The sequence below is a fragment of the Saccopteryx leptura genome, chromosome 1 (assembly GCF_036850995.1).
Source record: "Saccopteryx leptura isolate mSacLep1 chromosome 1, mSacLep1_pri_phased_curated, whole genome shotgun sequence".
NCBI lineage: Eukaryota > Metazoa > Chordata > Mammalia > Chiroptera > Emballonuridae > Saccopteryx > Saccopteryx leptura.
Genome location: NC_089503.1, coordinates 54900992 through 54919991, shown reverse-complemented (window position 1 = coordinate 54919991; position 19000 = coordinate 54900992). Strand labels below are relative to the sequence as shown.

General features: G+C 37.8%; 1 protein-coding gene across 2 annotated transcripts in view; it reads right to left on the bottom strand.

Moving 5' to 3' along the window:
* Positions 1-4572: 4572 nt before the first annotated feature.
* LOC136394206 (E3 ubiquitin-protein ligase TRIM34-like) overlaps positions 4573-19000 on the bottom strand; it is a 139167-nt gene continuing 124739 nt past the window's right edge. Inside the window, exons 2-8 of one of the 2 annotated variants that reach the window (XM_066366995.1) lie at positions 15196-15677; positions 14400-14495; positions 13542-13772; positions 8326-8348; positions 6897-6997; positions 6582-6608; positions 4573-6308 (exon numbers count right to left, since the gene is read on the bottom strand). In XM_066366995.1, coding sequence (XP_066223092.1) covers positions 5728-6308; positions 6582-6608; positions 6897-6997; positions 8326-8348; positions 13542-13772; positions 14400-14495; positions 15196-15618 — 1482 coding nt within the window. In that variant the 5' untranslated portion in view covers positions 15619-15677 and the 3' untranslated portion in view covers positions 4573-5727. Of the gene's footprint in view, positions 6309-6581; positions 6609-6896; positions 6998-8325; positions 8349-13541; positions 13773-14399; positions 14496-15195; positions 15681-19000 lie in introns of both variants that reach the window. The other variant, XM_066367005.1, reaches the window with a different exon arrangement.

Sequence of the window (19000 nt, the reverse complement as noted above, 5' to 3'; positions counted from 1 at the left end):
CTCAGTTGTTATACCTACACTTCTCTCAGTATGCAATGCTACCCTTCAGATAACTCTCTCCTTCCGATAACTCTCTCCTTCAGATGACTCTCTTCTTACAAAATCATTTATCAAAAAGACCTTCTCTGACTTGCATATTTTCATTATGAGCATTGCCATCATTTCCTGTATATTTGAAATTATTTCTCTTATTATCATAACATAATATGTGACAATGTGTTTGTATACATGTCAAGAGCAAATCATCTTTCAGAATGTACATAGACATAGTGACTTACAAAGGTCATTTATCTTCAATACACAGGGTGGAAATTAACCCAATGCATACAGGGACAACCTGCGATGTTCTATTTCTACCCTACAGAGTTAATCAAAGACAATTCAAATAACTTAAAAGGGTCAGGGATTCCTGTGTTGACAAATAATGAAATTTAACATTGGTCTGTAATAATGCAAAAAACACTGATAGGAGCTGAATTTGGTGTATGTATGTGAGTGGTAAGAAGGGAGATAGTATGAATATATTCACAGGATCACACAAATCACATATGTTAAAAAAGAATAAGAACATGAGTAAAAAAGTATCACAATTTTACACAACATCATTCAACAAAAATTTAATAACTATACATTAAAAACAAACTAAACCAGGGGTCCCCAAACTTTTTACACACGGGGCCAGTTCACTGTCCCTCAGACCGTTGGAGGGCCGGACTATAAAAAATCCTATGAACAAATCCCTATGCACACTGCACATATCTTATTTTAAAGTAAAAAAAAACAAAACGAGAACAAATACAATATTTAAAATAAAGAATAAGTAAATTTAAATCAACAAACTGACCAGTATTTCAATGTCAACTACGCTCCTCTCACTGACCACCAATGAAAGAGATCCCCCTTCCTGAATGCGGTGGGGGCCAGATAAATGGCCTCAGGGGGCCGCATGTGGCCTTCAGGCCATAGTTTGGGGATCCCTGAACTAAACTAATATACATAAACACAATGATGAGTCTAAAGAGAGAGTTTAAACCACTATGACTTTGGCACTTAGTTGGAAGCAAATTAAATAATCAGCCATATACATGGTACGAACAAGATGTGAAAAAACTACTAGAGAGGCATGCATGTTTTGGGAATTCAGATAATGGGGTCAGATAAAGGGTTGTCCAGTAATTACAACTTGAGAACAAAAAATTTGAACTGAAAGCCAAAGATAATGAAAATATGGCATACGGGAGAGAAGAACACGTACTAGGTAATGGAAGTGACCTGTTCATTAAAGACACACCTACTTGTCCGAGTTTGAAAATGCTGGTGTGGCTGGGTGCAGAAAACTGCTAGGCTCTTTGGTCTCACATGAGCCTGCAGTGACCCTGACACATGGCACCTCCCCAATCATGTAACATTTAAGGCCTCTTTTCCAAGAGCAGAAGAAATTATCCCTTAGGTGGTGGTATGTTTGATGGATCCAGTGGGGAACTGGAAAGATGAGTAGGATGGATACACCTGCGCCCAGGAGAGACATAATGAAGCATTCAGGAGGAGATGAAGGAAACAAAAAGCAGGGGATGGGAGTGAGACACAGGGTGAGGCTAATTGTAAAGACTGGTGGTTAGATTAGCTATCTGGGTACAAAGTGTTATCATCAAACCTGGCATCCTTCTTCTTATAAATATAGGGTAGCATTAGTTATCTCTTACTTTCATTTTTAATTTAATTTTTTTGATAATCCTATAATAGTATATAAATGGCATGAAGTACAAAGTGCATTTGGACTATAAGGGCTTTATAAGGACCACAGATGCTAGTAAGTAAGCTTACATTTCAATTTCCATAAGGTGATTGTGACTTTTACACAATCTTGTTTAGGCCCTGCAGCTCTGTTCATGGGCTTTCACAAGGTAATCAGTGCTTTGTAGCTCTAGGCTTACATAATCTATGATGTTTCACACACATGTCTTATTAGGCTTCTTCAAAAGCAGAGATGACATTGATAACATACTTTAAGTACCAGTGTAAATGTCATCACTGAGAGCTCACTAGAGGCAGCCAGTGTTGGAATGCCGAGTCCCGTGTCTCCTGTACTACACCCACAGAGAAACCAAGTGACCTGAAAACTTTTATCTTTTGGGGTCAAATAAATGTTAATGACCAGTCAAACTGGAAATGATGGTGGTGTTCAGTCAGAGATGGTGGCACATAGTGGTAACACAGTGATGCTCACTCTCCTACTCGAACTCAGTATGGCACTTTGGCCACAGCCAAGGCTCAGGAGCTCTTCTAGATTCTCTACATAAATGGGTCTATGAAGCAATAAACAAAAAGGGAAGAGAGAGCAGATATTAGTCTAGAAGGTTGCCAAAGTTTAATTGTAAAAGAAGGATCTACTTTATGAGATAATAATGTTTTTACTTTACTCTGTGATCAGAAGGAACACTCAGTGTCTGTGAGAATTAATTTTCTATGTGGAATTGTCTAAGCCAGAGAATGTAGATTTTTAGCCAAATACTTGTCTCAATGTTGCTATTAAAGTATATTTTAGATAAGATTGGTACTTAAACCAGTACACTGAATAGATTGCCCTCTAATATGGGGGTGGATCTCATTCAAACAGTTGATTGTCTTAAGAGAAAAAAGATATAGGAACCTCCAAAAGAAAATTCTGCCTCCAGACATAGGCTTTAAACAAGTTCTTCCTTGGATGTCCGGTCTCCCAACCTGCCCTAAAGGTTTTACCATTTATAATTCTGTAAGTGAAATCCTTAAAATCTGTCATCTATCTCTCTATCTATCTATCTATCTATCTATCTATCCATCCATCCATTCACCTATCTACATGCACACACTCTTACTAATTCTATTTCTATCACAGGGTCTAGAAATGATTCTGTACAGTGTTAGTGACTAAACAACACTAAGAAAAATGATCGTCCACAGCTCACCCCAAGGAGACGGAAGAGTTACCAGAACTGGCAGGGTACATCACACAATAGAGGGAAGTCCAGGCTGTGGGTGTTGAGATGTAGAACAGACATGTTTGGGCAGCATATAGAGATTAGCAGTCAGGATAAAGACTACACAGAATCCTTAAACAAAATTAAAGGTCACTTAGATCCCGTATTGATGACTACAGGCCATATATTTATTATAATGAAGATCTCAGGTCCCCAAGTGAAGAAACTTATGATCACAACTGGTGATGGCCCTAAATACCCATATATTGTCTTTGGTTGGTCCTACAGTTTGAAATTTCCTACTGTCGTGAGCCCAACCAAACCTCCCCCTGTGGATACACATCTGTTTTACTGATAGCTCAACACAGTCCAGGGGCCCCAGAAATACAAGGCGGCATGACTGCTACTTAAAAGCTCAGACGTCATGTGGAGGAGTAAGCCCTGAAATGGATTTGAACAGAACAAATTTACACCTGGTACACATCAGACTTTTTAATCCAGAAAATGATCTCTGTCAATTAAATGAGTAGAGAAAACATAACTCATAGCAACTTAAAAGTTTCATACTCTTTTCAGGAGAGGGTTCCATTTAAAGGGCCCGCAGCCTCTGCTAAAAAGTAGACAGCCCTCAATACAAAGAAATTGTTTGTTGCATGTAAAAGTTCAGGTCTTTCCTTGTAATTACATACTTCATCCTAAGTAGATTATTGCAGTAAATGAAAGGACATGAATATCCTTGGAGAGTAATTTTTTACACATATAATAGTGCAGCTTATTTCTAGTGATTCAGAAATTCAGTCACAGAGGCAACATGGAGACAGAAAGGCAGAGGTAAAAAAACAATTTAGAGATGAATTTCCCCATTTCTATGGATGAGTGCTAGGATATAAATGTGTTCATTTACACAGAGATACTGGAAATTACTACCTTAGAATTCTTTCTCTCAGTCTTACAAAGAAGAGAATGTGGAAATTTCTGGGGACAGTCAAGAATGAGAGAAGACAATATTTGACCAAACTGTAATATTTTCTTTATACCACTGAAAACAATTGGCAAAGAATGGAAAATTCAAGTGCAAAAATATATGGGAATACCACCAGAAACAAATTTAACGGCGGGCAGACTAGGCATGCTCCCTGGGCCCCAACTTCTCCAGCGCCCCATAAAACCCCAACTTTACACTTTTTTCTAATGACACCAAGTTTAAGGGGCCCAATATTTTCTCCTGCACCCAAGGCTTCAACCAACTTTAATCTGCTCTGGATCCCACCATATCCTGAATGAATATCTGTTGCAGAAAATACGCCCCTCCTATCTCATTGGAAGAAAAGAAATGGAATTTTCTTTATCCTCTTCAGACCTTTCAACTTGCTTTAATTGCAAAGCTGACCTGGGCAAGAAAATGCTTACCTACACTGTTGTTAAGAAATCCCACAATTGTACTTCTGAGTCTTACTGTATCACTGTGAATACGTTTTCAAAACAGAACAAACAGACTTAATATTTAAATTCATTTTCCATTAAATAGAATAAGTCCAAAAAAATGGTGGTGGGGGGGATTATGCAGCTAGAAATACTTATTTTACAATTAGCTAAAGTTTAAAGAAAGTTGTGATTCTTTCATCAAGTTATTTTATTCCTTAAAACAAAGCAAGGATTATATTTTTGAAAATAAACAAATATGCATGCTTAAAATTATTTCTTTCAGTTACAGTGGGAGAAAAAATAAAAGTGATAGACAGCAAACATGATAATGCCTTATATTCTAGAAATTACAGAAGTTACTAAAAACATTGTTCAATTTTCATAATACTATATTAGGCAATATTATTTTTTCTTTTACAAATGAGAAATAGAATCCCATAAAATTTAGATTATTTGATTAAGGCCAATATGTAGACAACCAGAATTATAATAAATTTATCACTGTAACAAACACACACAAACACACACACAGGCTTTCCTATCACTGGCAGGGTGGTCTTGACAGCAGCACAGAGGTATTTGGAATTTGAATCATGAGACTCCAGTAAAACCACCCTAGTGTCCTTAAAGGCAGTAACCTATTTCATGAGACACACGCATAACTTATATTTTTCAGTAATTAGTAGAGAAAAAGTTTATTAAAATGAGAAACATGTTTTATATTTAATGACACTTTCCTTCTCACAGTGAATCTAACTATACTGTGCTTTTTCATACCTGGACTATTTTAAGTAAATCGCGTTCAAGTGTATTATTCAAGGTTACACTGCATGTATAGGGAGAGAAGGCACTTGAATTCAGACACTCTGGATTCAAAACTCCCACTCTTAGCACATATTATTGATGATATTTTCTTGTTCACTGCTTGAGGTATAACCAACATTGTGGGGAAAGTGACACATCCATGAGGATTCATTCTACAGTGAACGACTCCTATAGCAAGTCTTGAGTAGTATACAAAAGTTGTTAAAAAGCTTTCTTAATTCTTCTCAATGGCAGAGGAAATGAGATTATAAAATTTTGGCGGAGAAGTCACTTGTATACTGGTGTTTCTTATGAGGCATTAGTCATCATCCTTTATATTATATATAATGATGAATTAAGATAGTCTATTAATATAAACAAGGTGTCGAGAAAAATATGACACAAAACAAATTTTATGCTCTATAGATGAATGAAGGAAGCAGAAATGGAAAAAAAAAAGGGACACAGCAAGGAAAGGTTGGTGAGAATGCTGTAGGTGAGCTCAGTGCTTTATGGAGGCTCTAAAAGAACGTGGACCTTGCTAACACAGTGTCATAGGACCAGGACATGTCATAAGATTGAAAAATGGATACACTGTCTGAGAAAATGAACATGAGGAGAATTTATAGATGAGTTTCCCCTGGTTTGTGATATTCAAAAATGATACAGTGCCCGCCTCACAGTCTACGAAAACGCCAACACGACAGGGGCGAACAGGTAAGGAAAGGGTTCTTTTCCAGTAACAACTGCTGGATTTATTTTCAAAAGCTTTATATTGACATTGATTCTCTAAGCCTATAACCCAAAACCCATATTTTGGTTGATATCTATAGAAAAAACGTGGACATTTACCACTTGGTATATCAATACACCATTTAGGGTATAATTTAGGGATTTGTCCACAATATACCCCCAAGACCCAGGCACTTTTCTGTGACACATCTACCTCCCAATAATGTTTTCCTGAAGCGACGATCGGTGAGCCAAGTACAGCATACTCATTATTATCACTTGTCTGATAAGTATAATTAGTATTCGATGTTGACACATGTCTTGCTTCTCTCTGATCCTCAGAAATGGTAACATTTTCACTATTTATTAGATGACACAGGATCACGTGAACTGTTAAAAAAATTACAAGTTTGGTTAAGAAATATGCAGTACCTTCCTTTGTGACATTTTAAGAGAAATCTTGAGAATAATGTGAATGGGAACAGGGAAGAAGTTAGTTCGATTCTTGGGGAGAGGTAGAAGACTGCAGAAATATAAGGTGTGCATGTTTGTGTCTGGATAGAAAACATGGGGGCTTAAGACAGGAGACCCAGTAGAAAATGTAAAATTCTGAAAGAAGATTAAGACAGAGAGTGGAATCATGATATTATGATATCTGCTTACCCCAGTAATTGCGCATATCAGTCAGCCCTGAAATGATAAAAATCCGTAATATTAAATATAAGCAGAGGACTCAGCATTAAAATCTATTTTCTTTCCAGATCAGGAGAGACAGTGGGGTCCATGTGAGGCAGTGCATGAAAGAAAGAGAAAAGAAGACAGCGGGCTACCCCCCATTAAATATGACCATATCCTCCACACATAATATCCATCCTCCTTTGTCTCCTCTGTCCACACTTAAGAGACTGAGCCCCCCTCCCTCTTTATCCCACCAGCACAGGAATCCCGCAGTCACCCTCTTGCCCTGGCATTCCTCACCATTCAACTCTTCCAGCACCACTCCCAGGTCAGGAACTTGGAACACTATCTTTTCCTTCTTTTTAAAAGGTTTTGGCTTCTTCAGAGTGAAGGTGTTACTCCTAGAAAAGAGAAAAATTGACCTCCACACTTCTGACTTTTTATCCTCTTAAACCACCAACTTCTATCTATTGACCCCATTGAAGCACTTAAGCTAACATCCATGGGGAGCCTGAGAAAGGAGAGACTCTTGACTGAAGAGCCAGAAGAATCATGCTCATGTCCTACTTTATAGTGTAAACATTTTGTAAATTTAGAAGGCCTTAGCCTTTCAGGAGCACAGATTATTCCTTCTAAAATAACAATAACCTTTACGTCTACCTCCTGAAATCATATAAAATTATAAGATATCATTTTTTTTTTAAAAAAAGAAAATTTTGGTCTGTTACATTAATGTGAGAAAAAGTTACTGCATGAATGGGGAAGGATAATACATAAAAGTGAGGTGGCAGAACCTGGTTACTGGTTGTCTGAGATATTACAAGTGTGGGAATTCTGTCTGGAGAGGACCAACACCTTAATATTCTACTCCCCACTAGAGAGGTCCTCACAATAACATCTGAGATTTCAGGTTCTCAGATAAAACTAGAACACTTGGAAAAGAAGATACTGTGAAAACCATACTAATAATAGTGGTCTGAATTTCAAGTTGAAAGAGCTTGGTGAAGCCAGGTCAGTGTACAAATGTAGAAACAAGGATGTTGCCCTTTCATTCTGGCTTTAAAGTACATACTCACAGTGTATCAATTGTTTACACCAAGGCCAAAACATTATTTGCTATTGAAGACTTGAAGACTATTATTGGAAATAAAGAGAACTATATGTAAGGACCTAGGCTCTTCTTTTTAATCTACTTTAAATTATAAATTGATATTTATAATTTATAATTTAAAAATTACAAATATAAATATACTATATAAATATATGTAATTGTATATAAATATAAAGACTATATAAAATATTAATATAATTTAAATATAAAAATGTTGTCTTCAATTCTGGATACCTGGGAGGTAAAGAAGACACAGTTACTCATAACAGGCCAGGTCACTACAAAATAGGGGAACTTGAGTTAGATACAGGCATGCTGAGTAAATAAAATTTATGAAGATATAGGAATCTGATGATGCAACACTCTAGTCTGGATTCTGCTACTGACCCAAACTATGCAACGTCCACCACCCAAATTTCCTATCACAGAGAAGAAGAGTTCATTCTAAATAGTTATTGAACACTCAAACCATGATACATGAACAGAAATTTAAGATAAAACTACATGCAAATTTTCCAACCCAGAGCCATATTTTATTCTAAGTAACCAGAAGTGAGGTTATATGGCTTTAAGCCTCTTTACAGCACAGATGGACCATCTCTGGTCTCCCACACATACCTTTCCATGATTCCATTCACATCCTATGGAAAAAAGAGAAAATATGAGTCAAGAAGTGTTAAGACCTCCTAACTTAGAACACTTCATCATGTCCTCTCTAACCCCTTGGTTTGGTGGGAATAGAGATGTTTCCAAATGAGAGCCAACAAGTAAAGATCCAGGTCAATTATTCCAGAAGATTCGTGTGAGTTGTCAAATTTCCAAAAAGGTAGAAACATGCTGACTCTGTGTGATATTGGCATGAGTCTTATAGTACCTGGAGGTGAGACATATTTATGAGGAAAGAGTGTTGCCTATAATAGTTTCCCCTAAAGTTCATAAAGATCCTCATGAGATGTTTTAAGGGACGCATTGTTTGTTCCTTCTTTCACCATAAGTATAACATGATGAACTATTACTGGAAATACATTATGCCACCTTGGGAGGATCAAGATAAGTAAATAATCATATTCCTCAAAAAGTTTACATGGCTCTGTTGAGGATATGAGCAAACAAATGTACTAATGTAGACTTGTCTCAAGTCTTCCCTCACTCTGTACACCATCTATAAATGACCTCACTCACACTTTAAATTTAACACACACTCATGCATTTTCTGAGTTCTTATTTTTACTCAATTTTGTCTCTTAAATACAGCTTAATATATTCCCTAGTAAAAAACCTACAAGACCGGATAACTTGGGATGTCTTATATGTACCTTCACCGAACAGTTTCCTCCCTTATGACTCTTTGTCCATGTTACCAATACCACTCAGTCACTGTCTTATATGTATCTGCATTACAATCTCCACCAAGCTGGTTAAATTCACATCATTAACAGTTTTAAGCCATCTTAAAATTCTCATCATCACAGATTTGTTTGTTTGAACAGATACGTACCAATACATTTAGTCTCCTTTATCTCAGACTAACATCTTCTATGACAACAAAAAGGAGACCAACCACTGAGTCAACACATGCAAAAAAATTGCTTTGGTCTCTGTATTAGGGCCTTTCTGTAGTATATGACAAAAAAATTAAAGGTTGATGAAGTAAAGAAAGAAAATTTGGAAACAGTGTAACTTTAATCAAACCGTAAGTTTGAAGCTCAAATATTGTCATCAGGATCTGGTCTATGTAATTCTCCAAATTCTATTTATTACTTCTGTATTGACTGTATTCTCAGTTCAAAAAAAAATATGAATCTCCTCATATAAGTTGCAAAAAAAAAAGAACCTGTCTTTCTAATTATATCAATTAATTATGTAGCCTATATATCATTGGATTCCATTGAATCAGGTGCTCTTATTAAAATATCATTTTGTTGTTGCTAGAATAATATGAAGCAATGATAGAGGCAAGCATACATATTCTATTGCAATTAGTTGAGTACTAATTTGAAGTAGACCATGATAAAATAGCACATTGTAAGACAAAGAGCAACAACCGCCAAAGTAAAAAATAGTAGAACTTAAAACTTTATACTGGAATTTTTTGTTTAAGTCAAAAATAGCTAGCCAATAAGAAATAAAACAATGAAAACTACAGGCAAAATATAGAAGCAATGAACACAATACAAATTAGTAGAGGTACATTGACAATTGTATTAAATGTTATTGTCTTATTCCTCCAATTAAAATGCAAAGACTTTAGGATTAGATAAAAAGCAATTTCAATTAATACCAAATATAAAAGAAACATTTTGGATTTAAACACACCAATATGCCAAAGTAAAAAAGAGTTCTGGTGAAAATGAGGAAGTAGATACTGTGTTAATTTCCTCCCACAGTCACAGGAAAATATTAATTACAGAGTAACCTCTATTGAGAACAACATGAGGAGGAGCTGAACAGAACTCCTAAAAATAATATAAAGAAGTCACCTGAAAGATGGAGAAAAAGGGCAGAAACAAAATTGGCTGGTCTTACACTCATGAATGGATGTTAAGAAATGGAAAGAATATCTTGGCTGCAGAGGTTCCATCTAAGGAATGATGAGTCCTAGCCCCACAATAAGCTCCTCTGCCAAAAGTACAAGTGCCTGGAACATTGAAAATCAGCAAGAACTCAGTCCAGGTTAGATGGAGGGACACTGTAGACCCAGGTAATCTCTTAAAGGGCACTACCACAGAATAACTCACAAACTCTTGTGCTAAATTTCAAAAAATGCACAAACTTTGCAAAGCTATAGGAACATATATGAAGAAAATGAATTGTCTGGCTTCAGATCAAAGGCTGAAGGAGTGAATCTTCCAGGGCCTAATGTGCCAGCAGTTGCCATTGTGCCCTTGATGACCCTAGACATACATAGCTAACAGGGCAGGACAACATCAAATCTGAGTCTCCACTATCTTGGCTAATATCATTCCTACCCCATTCTGGTGATAATCGAAGACCCCACCAACCCAATTTAAGTCCCAATCTGTTTCAGAGGTTAAGACACACAAGCAGCTCATTTAGTAGCCTGCACTGATGTTTTTTTTCGAGTCATTCAAATATCCACAAACAAACAGCGGCTGACCTCAGGGTGCCCTTTACCTCTTGCAAAGGGACCCCATCTTACAGTAATGGCTGCTGATCTTTTTTTTTTTTTTTTTTTTAGATAGGAGAGGGAGAGAGAGAGAGAGAGAGAGAGAGGAGAGACAGAGAGAGAAGGTGGGGAGGAGCTGGAAAGCATCAACTCCCATATGTGCCTTGATCAGGCAAGCCCAGGGTTTCGAACTGGCGACCTCAGCATTTCCAGGTCGACGCTTTATCCACTGCGCCACCACAGGTCAGGCATGGCTGCTGATCTTTGACACAACATAGCCTCTGCAATGCACCTTCAAGCCCAATATGGACAACCAGCAATGTCAGATCACTTTGTAGCTTAAAAAGGTGGGGCTGAACCAGACACAGGCATTGGCTGACCTTAGCACACACCAAGACGCCCCAGGACCAACAAGCTTGGTGGCCAGGTTCAAAACACTCCAGAGCAACTCCCAATATGCACCACTAATTACACACACAAAGGGTGGACCCAGCAAGCACTAGAGCCCTGTTAAAATGAATCATTGTTCATAAAGAGAGCCATCGTATAATAGCTTGCTTACTGTAGTTAATGCCATTCTACACAGCTATTCAGCCAGAAGATCAATCCCATCCACCAACATGTCAACAGCAATCAAGGCTCAACTACTCTTCTACAGAAGAGTACACATAATCCACACTTGAACATTTCTGAACTGCTTGGCTTGGTGAACAGGGGAACTGCACCCAAAAGCCACTCTGCTTAGATTGGGAGACATGGCAGATATATTAATATAAACATAACAACATAGGGAGAAAGCCAAAATGAGGAGAAAAAGAAACATGTCGCAGATGGAAGATCAGGACAAATTTTTTTTTTAAAATGATTAAACAAAAAGAAAGAAGCAACCTACCAGATACAGAATTCTAAGTACTGGTTATAAGGATTCCCTATGAACTTAGAGAATGAGATGATCTCAGCAAGAACCTCTCACTGAGATATAGCAAACATAAAAAGGAAAAGATATAAAGCATAAAAAAGACCTAGTAAGAAATGAAGAATAAATAAGAATATTAAAAGAAGCAAGAGAAAAGCAGTTAGTTACCTATAACGTAGCTACAACAGGACTATCAATTAATTTGCAATGAAAACTCTGAAGATGGAAGGAATTAGCATGAAATATTAAGGTGATGAAAAGCAATATCTACAACCTAGGTACTCTACCCAGCAAAACAATCATTTAGAATTGAAAGAGACATAAAGAGCTTCACAGATAAGAAAAAGCTGAAACAGTTCATCAACACCAAACCAGTATTACAACAAATGTTAAAGGGCCTTAAGAAAAAAAGATATGTAACAAAAATATGAATAATAAAAGCATCAAGAATGTAGAACACATGACCAACATTATAAACCAGATCAATCTAATTAACTAGCATTTCTAGACCTTGTCACTCAATTAATGCACAATACACATTCTTTTCAAATCTATATAAAAAATAATGAGCATACACTATTTTAAACTATAAATTAAGTGTCAATACATATAAAAGACTAAAATAATAAAATACGTTTAATAATTGAGTAACTAAATTTAAAATACACTATAGAAGAAAAAGTAGAAAGTCACCAACTATTTCTAAATTAACATATTTCAAATGTTCTAAAGGTTAACAAAAGCACAAATCACAACGTAAATTTCAATATATATAAAATTGATTGAAAATAGAATAAACCAATAGCATGGACTATATTAAAACAAATTATTTATATCATTAAAATGATAACAAAAATGATTGTATAAAATCAGTGGTCTAAATTCCACTTACAGGAAAATAACAGCAAGTTGAACAATACACACACATTCATGTGTGCATGTGCATATACGTATATACACTCAGAGGAAACTATTTAATTGAGACCAGAAATAAATTATATAGAAATGTAGAAAATAGATAAATCAAAAAATAAATTTGTTTTGGAAAAACACCAAAATAATTAACCAATAATAACTAAATTGACCCCCCCAAAAAGTTAATCATCATTCATAATAAAAGAGGGAACATTACTGTGACTACAATAAAAATGAAAGAGATTATAGAGAAATAGAATGCCTAATTTCATGTTTACACATCTCACAATTTAGAATAAACAAATTTTTACAAAATGTGCATTATCAAAAACTGACACATAAAATATAAAAAAAAAACAACTAACAAAATCTAATATAAGAAAAATAGTATCTTAGATCTTTCCAAAAAGAATGGCCCAGAATAAAATTGGTTAGACTGGTGAATATATTAAATAGTTAACCTAAGAAAATACCACTCCTTCACAGTTTTTTATTCAGAAAGAAAATATAAACAGGAAAAAATATCTCAATTCATTCTATGATAAAAAAAACAAAACTCTTGGGTCATGAATTGGTATCTGAAAAATGTTCTAGGCTAAATCACAAATACAGATCCATATAGAATATAACTGGATACAATGAAGCTTCTTTCCATGGTCTAATTTTGCACTGTTATTTTAGTACATTAATAAAAACAAGATTTTCCCTGAGAAATTATACATTAAAATATTCCTGTAATTAGAGATTCAGGGAAGGGTACTTCAAAACCAAAAGAACCTCACTGTCACCAGGAACAGCATAAGCACACAGTAGAGAAGGAAAATTAGTCTTTATTTTCCTCAAGTTCAGATGCTAAGCTTTTCTCCCAAGTCCTACCTGCAGCATCTCCATTGTTGACCCCTGCAACCGATGCTCCAGATCTGAGATGAGATCTCTCACCAACAGGCTCTGCTGGACCAGCTCACTCTCATCCTGGTCCAGGTCACAGAGAATCTCTTCTTCATCCTTCTCCAACTTTTGCAACTCAATCTGCTCTTCATTGTCCAGAATTCCTCTCAATTTTTGAAAATACTTATGAACACGCTGGCTCTCACTTTGCATGTGATGCTTTAGAATTGAGAAAAAGAGAAAGGGACTCTTGCTATCAGGCAGAGATGAAGCCAATAAAACAATTATTTAATTTGACATTTCTCACAAAGAAGGGAGATGGAACCGAAGAGCAATTCTTGGGGAGGCTGACTTTTCTTATTATTTTCTATTTATCACATTCCAGACACCATGGCCTAAAGTCTGGATTATTTTGGCTAACCCTTAACCAAAAGGAGACACCTGGGTGTAGCATAACTATCACACAGCTACCCAGGACAGTCACACCTCCCTGCGTTACTCCTGACCCCCACACCACCCTCTTTCTAACATTAAACACCAGGGACAGCGCCATGACTTCTGGAAGCATTAAAGACACAAAATATTGACAGAAATGAACAAAGAATTTGTTAGCCAAGCCATCCTCACCAGATTCTCTATGAGAATAACAAATCTACAAATATTTGTGTTAATTTGTGGCATGTTTATTTTCAGCCCACTCCTATCAGAGAAAAGATAAAGAATGTCTAATCAATGACTCTGGACATATCAACTCAGGGAACAAAGAGGAAGGGAGCACTTTGTGACAAACACCCAAGGTTCTGCCCAGGTTCTTATAGAACTACCTCAGGAAGTGTCTCCTCCTACCTTCCAGGAAGTTTTCTCCTTTCTGATGTCAGCTCCCAACTTCTCAGCATTCTGCTGCTCTGTCCTCAGCTTGTCCAGAGCTGCCTGGAGCTTCTCCTGGTAGAGAGAAATCACACCCGAGTCAAGATATGAGCTTTCTCGGCATCAGTTGTAGAGGCTACACTGGGAATAAAATCAGTCTGATCTCCAAAGAGATTAGAGTTGACAACAATTGTGAGAATCTGTGACTTGAAGGAAAGCTACAGTAATGAATGAGTTCTTTAAGACAAGTGATAGAGGTCAACATTCCCAAGTCAAGAGGGATCTTAGCAAGTTGTACACTTGAAAACTGTGTGGGTTTGTGAAACAATGGCAAAAATAATAATTCAATTAATAAAAATAAATAAATTACTCTCACTCCATATACAAAAGAAAAAAGATATACAGAGAAGTCTGATTCTCTCTGTCTTAAAAGAAGCAGCATGATTCTATAGTTAGGGAGAATGTAGGTTTATATCCACCCAGCTGCGCAGTTACCCCTCCTGATCAAAAGGGAAATAAGAACTTTGCTTGGGTACCAAAACTCCATCTTTTACCAAAAAATTTAAAAATATCCGCTTCTGGTTTAAAGTCTGCTCATGATGTTGTAATTAGGTGGAATGCACAGAAATATCCTTCAGATATTGGAAGTCAGCATAGAAAGAAAAGTGATCAGGCTCTGGGTTCTGGTGGCAAGGTCCTTAGCGTGAAAAGCAAAATGGAGATTTCTCATGAAGTACCATTTTCTGCATGTCTTTCCTCCATTCTGGTCTGTTACCTTGTACTCCTGGGCCACCTCCTCCAAGAGGAATGTGTGGTGATCACGGTGTTCTTGAGACCGCTCACAAAGCCAGCAAATGAACTTTCCATCCTCCTTACAGAAGAGCAAGAGTTTCTCTCCATGGCGCACACAGAGATCTCTCTTTTGCTCCTCTCCTGGGCTCAGCTTGACCTCCCTGAGCATCTCCACTATGTTGGCCATATGCCGATTAGGCCGCAGGCTCCCAGGGTGGTAACTGATTCGGCACACAGGGCAGCTGCCCCCTTCTTCCTGCCCATTCACAGAGTCCTTGTTGTTTGCAGTGATGCAGGTTTGACAGAAGCTGTGCCCACAGTCCAGGCTCAGGGGTTCTGTCATGAGCTCCAGGCAGATGGGGCAGGTCACCTCCTCCTTTATGTTCACCAGGATTCCTGAAGCCATCACAGCTGCTCTCCGGCTCCTATCTGTCTTGATCTGAGGCTCCTTTTGCTCACAGATTCCTGCTTCATAAGAAAAGGTTAAAAGAAGGCAGAGTAAGAAAGGTAGGCATACATCAATACTAACTGTTGGCTGGGCAAGAACAAATATTGAAGAACAAAAAGAAAGATAAAAGGACAAAGAAAGACATGATTACTTGATAGAAAAAAAGACTTTTTATAATCATTTTAATTACTTTTAGTTCATCTGACATGACAAATTTCATTTTCCTCTGTGCAATGGCTGTTACTGTCTTTTACTCTTCCTGAACAAAAGAATGATCTTAGGCCTTTCTACTAAGATCCCGTCTGACCCACCTTCTCTCCTGCTTCTTTCGCATGCACAACACACCCTCAAAGTAAAAGCACTGAACCACTTCTGTGTCGTGGTTTTCATACCTGCTATTCTCTCAGTATGCAATGTTGCCCTGTTATTAGAATGACTTGCTCTCATCCTTAACTTTCTCCTTACAGGTTTGTTTATCAGATAGACCTGCTCTGGGTTGCATATTTACACTGTAACCATTGCCATCATTTCTTGTATGTTTGAAATGATTGCTATTATCATGACATAATCTGTGGCTATGTGTTTGTGTATGTGGCAAGAGGAAACCCTTTATCAGATGTGTACACAGAAACAGTGTGTGACTTTCAAAGATCATTTATCTTGAAACATGGAATCTGGATGAATCTAATATATTCCGGTCCCTCTTCAGAGGTCTTTTCCTACCTCATTAAAGTTAATCAAAAACAAACAGGTAACTTAGGAGCCTCTGGGGATTCCTGCATTATAAATGCTGAAATTTAGCACTGGCTAGTAAATATGCCAAAGACAATGACAAGATCCAAAAGATATATATGTATGAGGATGGTGAGGAGGGAGACAGTATTAACATATTCATATGATCATATGTCACATACCAAAAAAAATAGAAACACAGAGAAAATGAACATCAGCTTGTGAAAAGAGTCTCCCAGTTTTAGTCAAGATCACTAATTTTATTTACTATATAAATCACATGTGTAAAGCCAGTAGCCATGGCCACTATCACAGACGCCTGGCCTGTGTAGGTTTGCATTTGATTCAGACAGATGGTAAAGAAATAACAGAGCCAAGAACTGGTGGGCCATCAGCTTTAATCTTAGCTTGCACCCGGCCGGCAAAAAATACACACAGTGGGAAAACACTTCCCTTTCCATTCAGGGCTCCCAAAGCCACTGTCTTATGCGAGTTTCCTAGAATGAAAGGTTTCTAGCACACCAGCCTTATTCAACTCTGTTCCCCATCTCCTTCTCTCTGCACAAACTCTGCACATACTGGCTTCTCCTTCAGCACTCGCCATCTTGGCTGCTTCTCTATTCCTCTACGTGGCCATTCTCTGCTCTCCTCCTGCATGGGCTCCTCTGCCCCATTTTATAGTGTAGAAATCAAACCTTTAATCCAATATACAAACAAGGAAGTCTCTGATACAAAGTCGCTTATCTGAGGCATAATGGGATTCCTCATTAGAGTGCAGCACCCCACTGGGGAAAAGCCTAGTCTTAAAACTAAACCTTAGGCTATAATGACCCTACTTGCTTACAGCCTGTCCTCCACACTCAATGCAAACTATAAGCGAGCAAACATATATATCATATTTACAACTTATTTAACCAACAACATAGTAACAGCTAAACTAATACACATCAACATACTAATGAGTCTAAATGGAGCATTTAAACCACTATGACCCTGACACTACATGTAAAGTAACAGTAACATAATCAGCCATATATATAGAAACAAGCTGATGTTAAAAACACTGCTAGAGACGTATACATGTTGTTGGACAATCAAATAATGGTCAGATAAAATGTCCAACAATTCCAACTTGAAAATATAAAGGTTGAACAGAACCAAAGATAAAGGAAATACGGCATACGAGAGAGGAAAAACTGTTTTAGGTGAAGGAAGTGACTTGTTCGCAAAAATGCACCACCTTGTCTTAGTTTATAAATGCTGGTGCAGCTGGGTGCACAGAAAACTACTGGGCCTTTAGTATCACATGAGCCTGCAGTGACCCTGACACATGGCACTTCTTCAATTGTCTAACACTTAGGGCTTCCTTTCCAGAATCAAAAGAAATTATCCATGTTTAATCATCAGAGAAGAGGGAGGAATAGTTAGCTTTGCCTTTGCTTGGTGGTATGTTAGATGAATCCAGTGTGGAATTGGGAAAATAGCCCAGAGACCATAAACTGTTAACTCCTGGCTACAGAGACTGCTCCAGATCAGGTTTTGATGAACAGCAAGATCAGAGGTAGACATTGTATTAGGGGTAGATGTTAAATGAGGTCTACCTGTGTTCATAACTCCAGAATGGTCTAAACATGAGTGTAGGGCCACCAATTATTTCTCATTCCATTCAAGATCCAGTTCATCCTGAGACCTATCAATACCCTACTTGGGCAAATCAGTTTGTAAAACGCGTTTTATAGGTTTGCTTGCTTTTATTTTGCATTGGCCTGGGCAGTGCCATGTGTATGTAATCTGTGAAAGGCTGTGGTGCTTGTCCTCAGGGCAGCAGATTGCAAATTGTGGATTAATTTTTTGACTGGGAGGGGCCATTGTATGGCTAATGTTTGCTGGAGAAGGCATTTTTTCCCCAGCCTGTATTTTGCCAGGAAAGAAGGAGTGCAGGTGTGGAACCAGAGCTGAGGGCTTTAATAGCTCAGCTGAGGCTGGTGGGGGCCTTTGATTCCAGGAGGCAGCAGAGAAGATTTTTCCGAGTTGTGGAACCGAAGTATGAGCCAGTGCTCTGGGAGCTCTGAATGAGTGGAAATCGATCTTCCCTGCTGTTTGCTAGTCCACCAGTACAAGACTTTAATATACAGAATGGCCCACCATTGTTTGGCACCACTGTTTCTTTACTGTCTCTCTGAATGCAATGAGAACCTGCATGGCCACAATGGCAGCAGCCTCTGGCCATACAACCCTATAGAAGAGGGAGGAGCAGAGCATGCATGTTGGAGCTGCAGAACTTTGTCACAGTGGGGGTACAAGGAACTAAGGTAGAAGCAGCTCTGCCCAGGACACAGAAGAGGGAAGTGCAGAGAAACCTGAAGCCCCACTCATGGAAGGAACCCCACCCAACCTGCACATGACTCCAGTGTTCCACAGCAGGCAGGGAGATGGGTGTGGGAACATGAGTGGTGTCTGTGCTGCAGGGATATCACCAATGCCCAGACCACCCACCCTTAAGAACCTATGGGTTTGTGCCCCATATTAGGTTCCCTAACCATGGTATATTGCACCAGACAGCTGAGCCCACAAATTGTCCTCAAAATCCAGCAAGACTTCTGCCAAT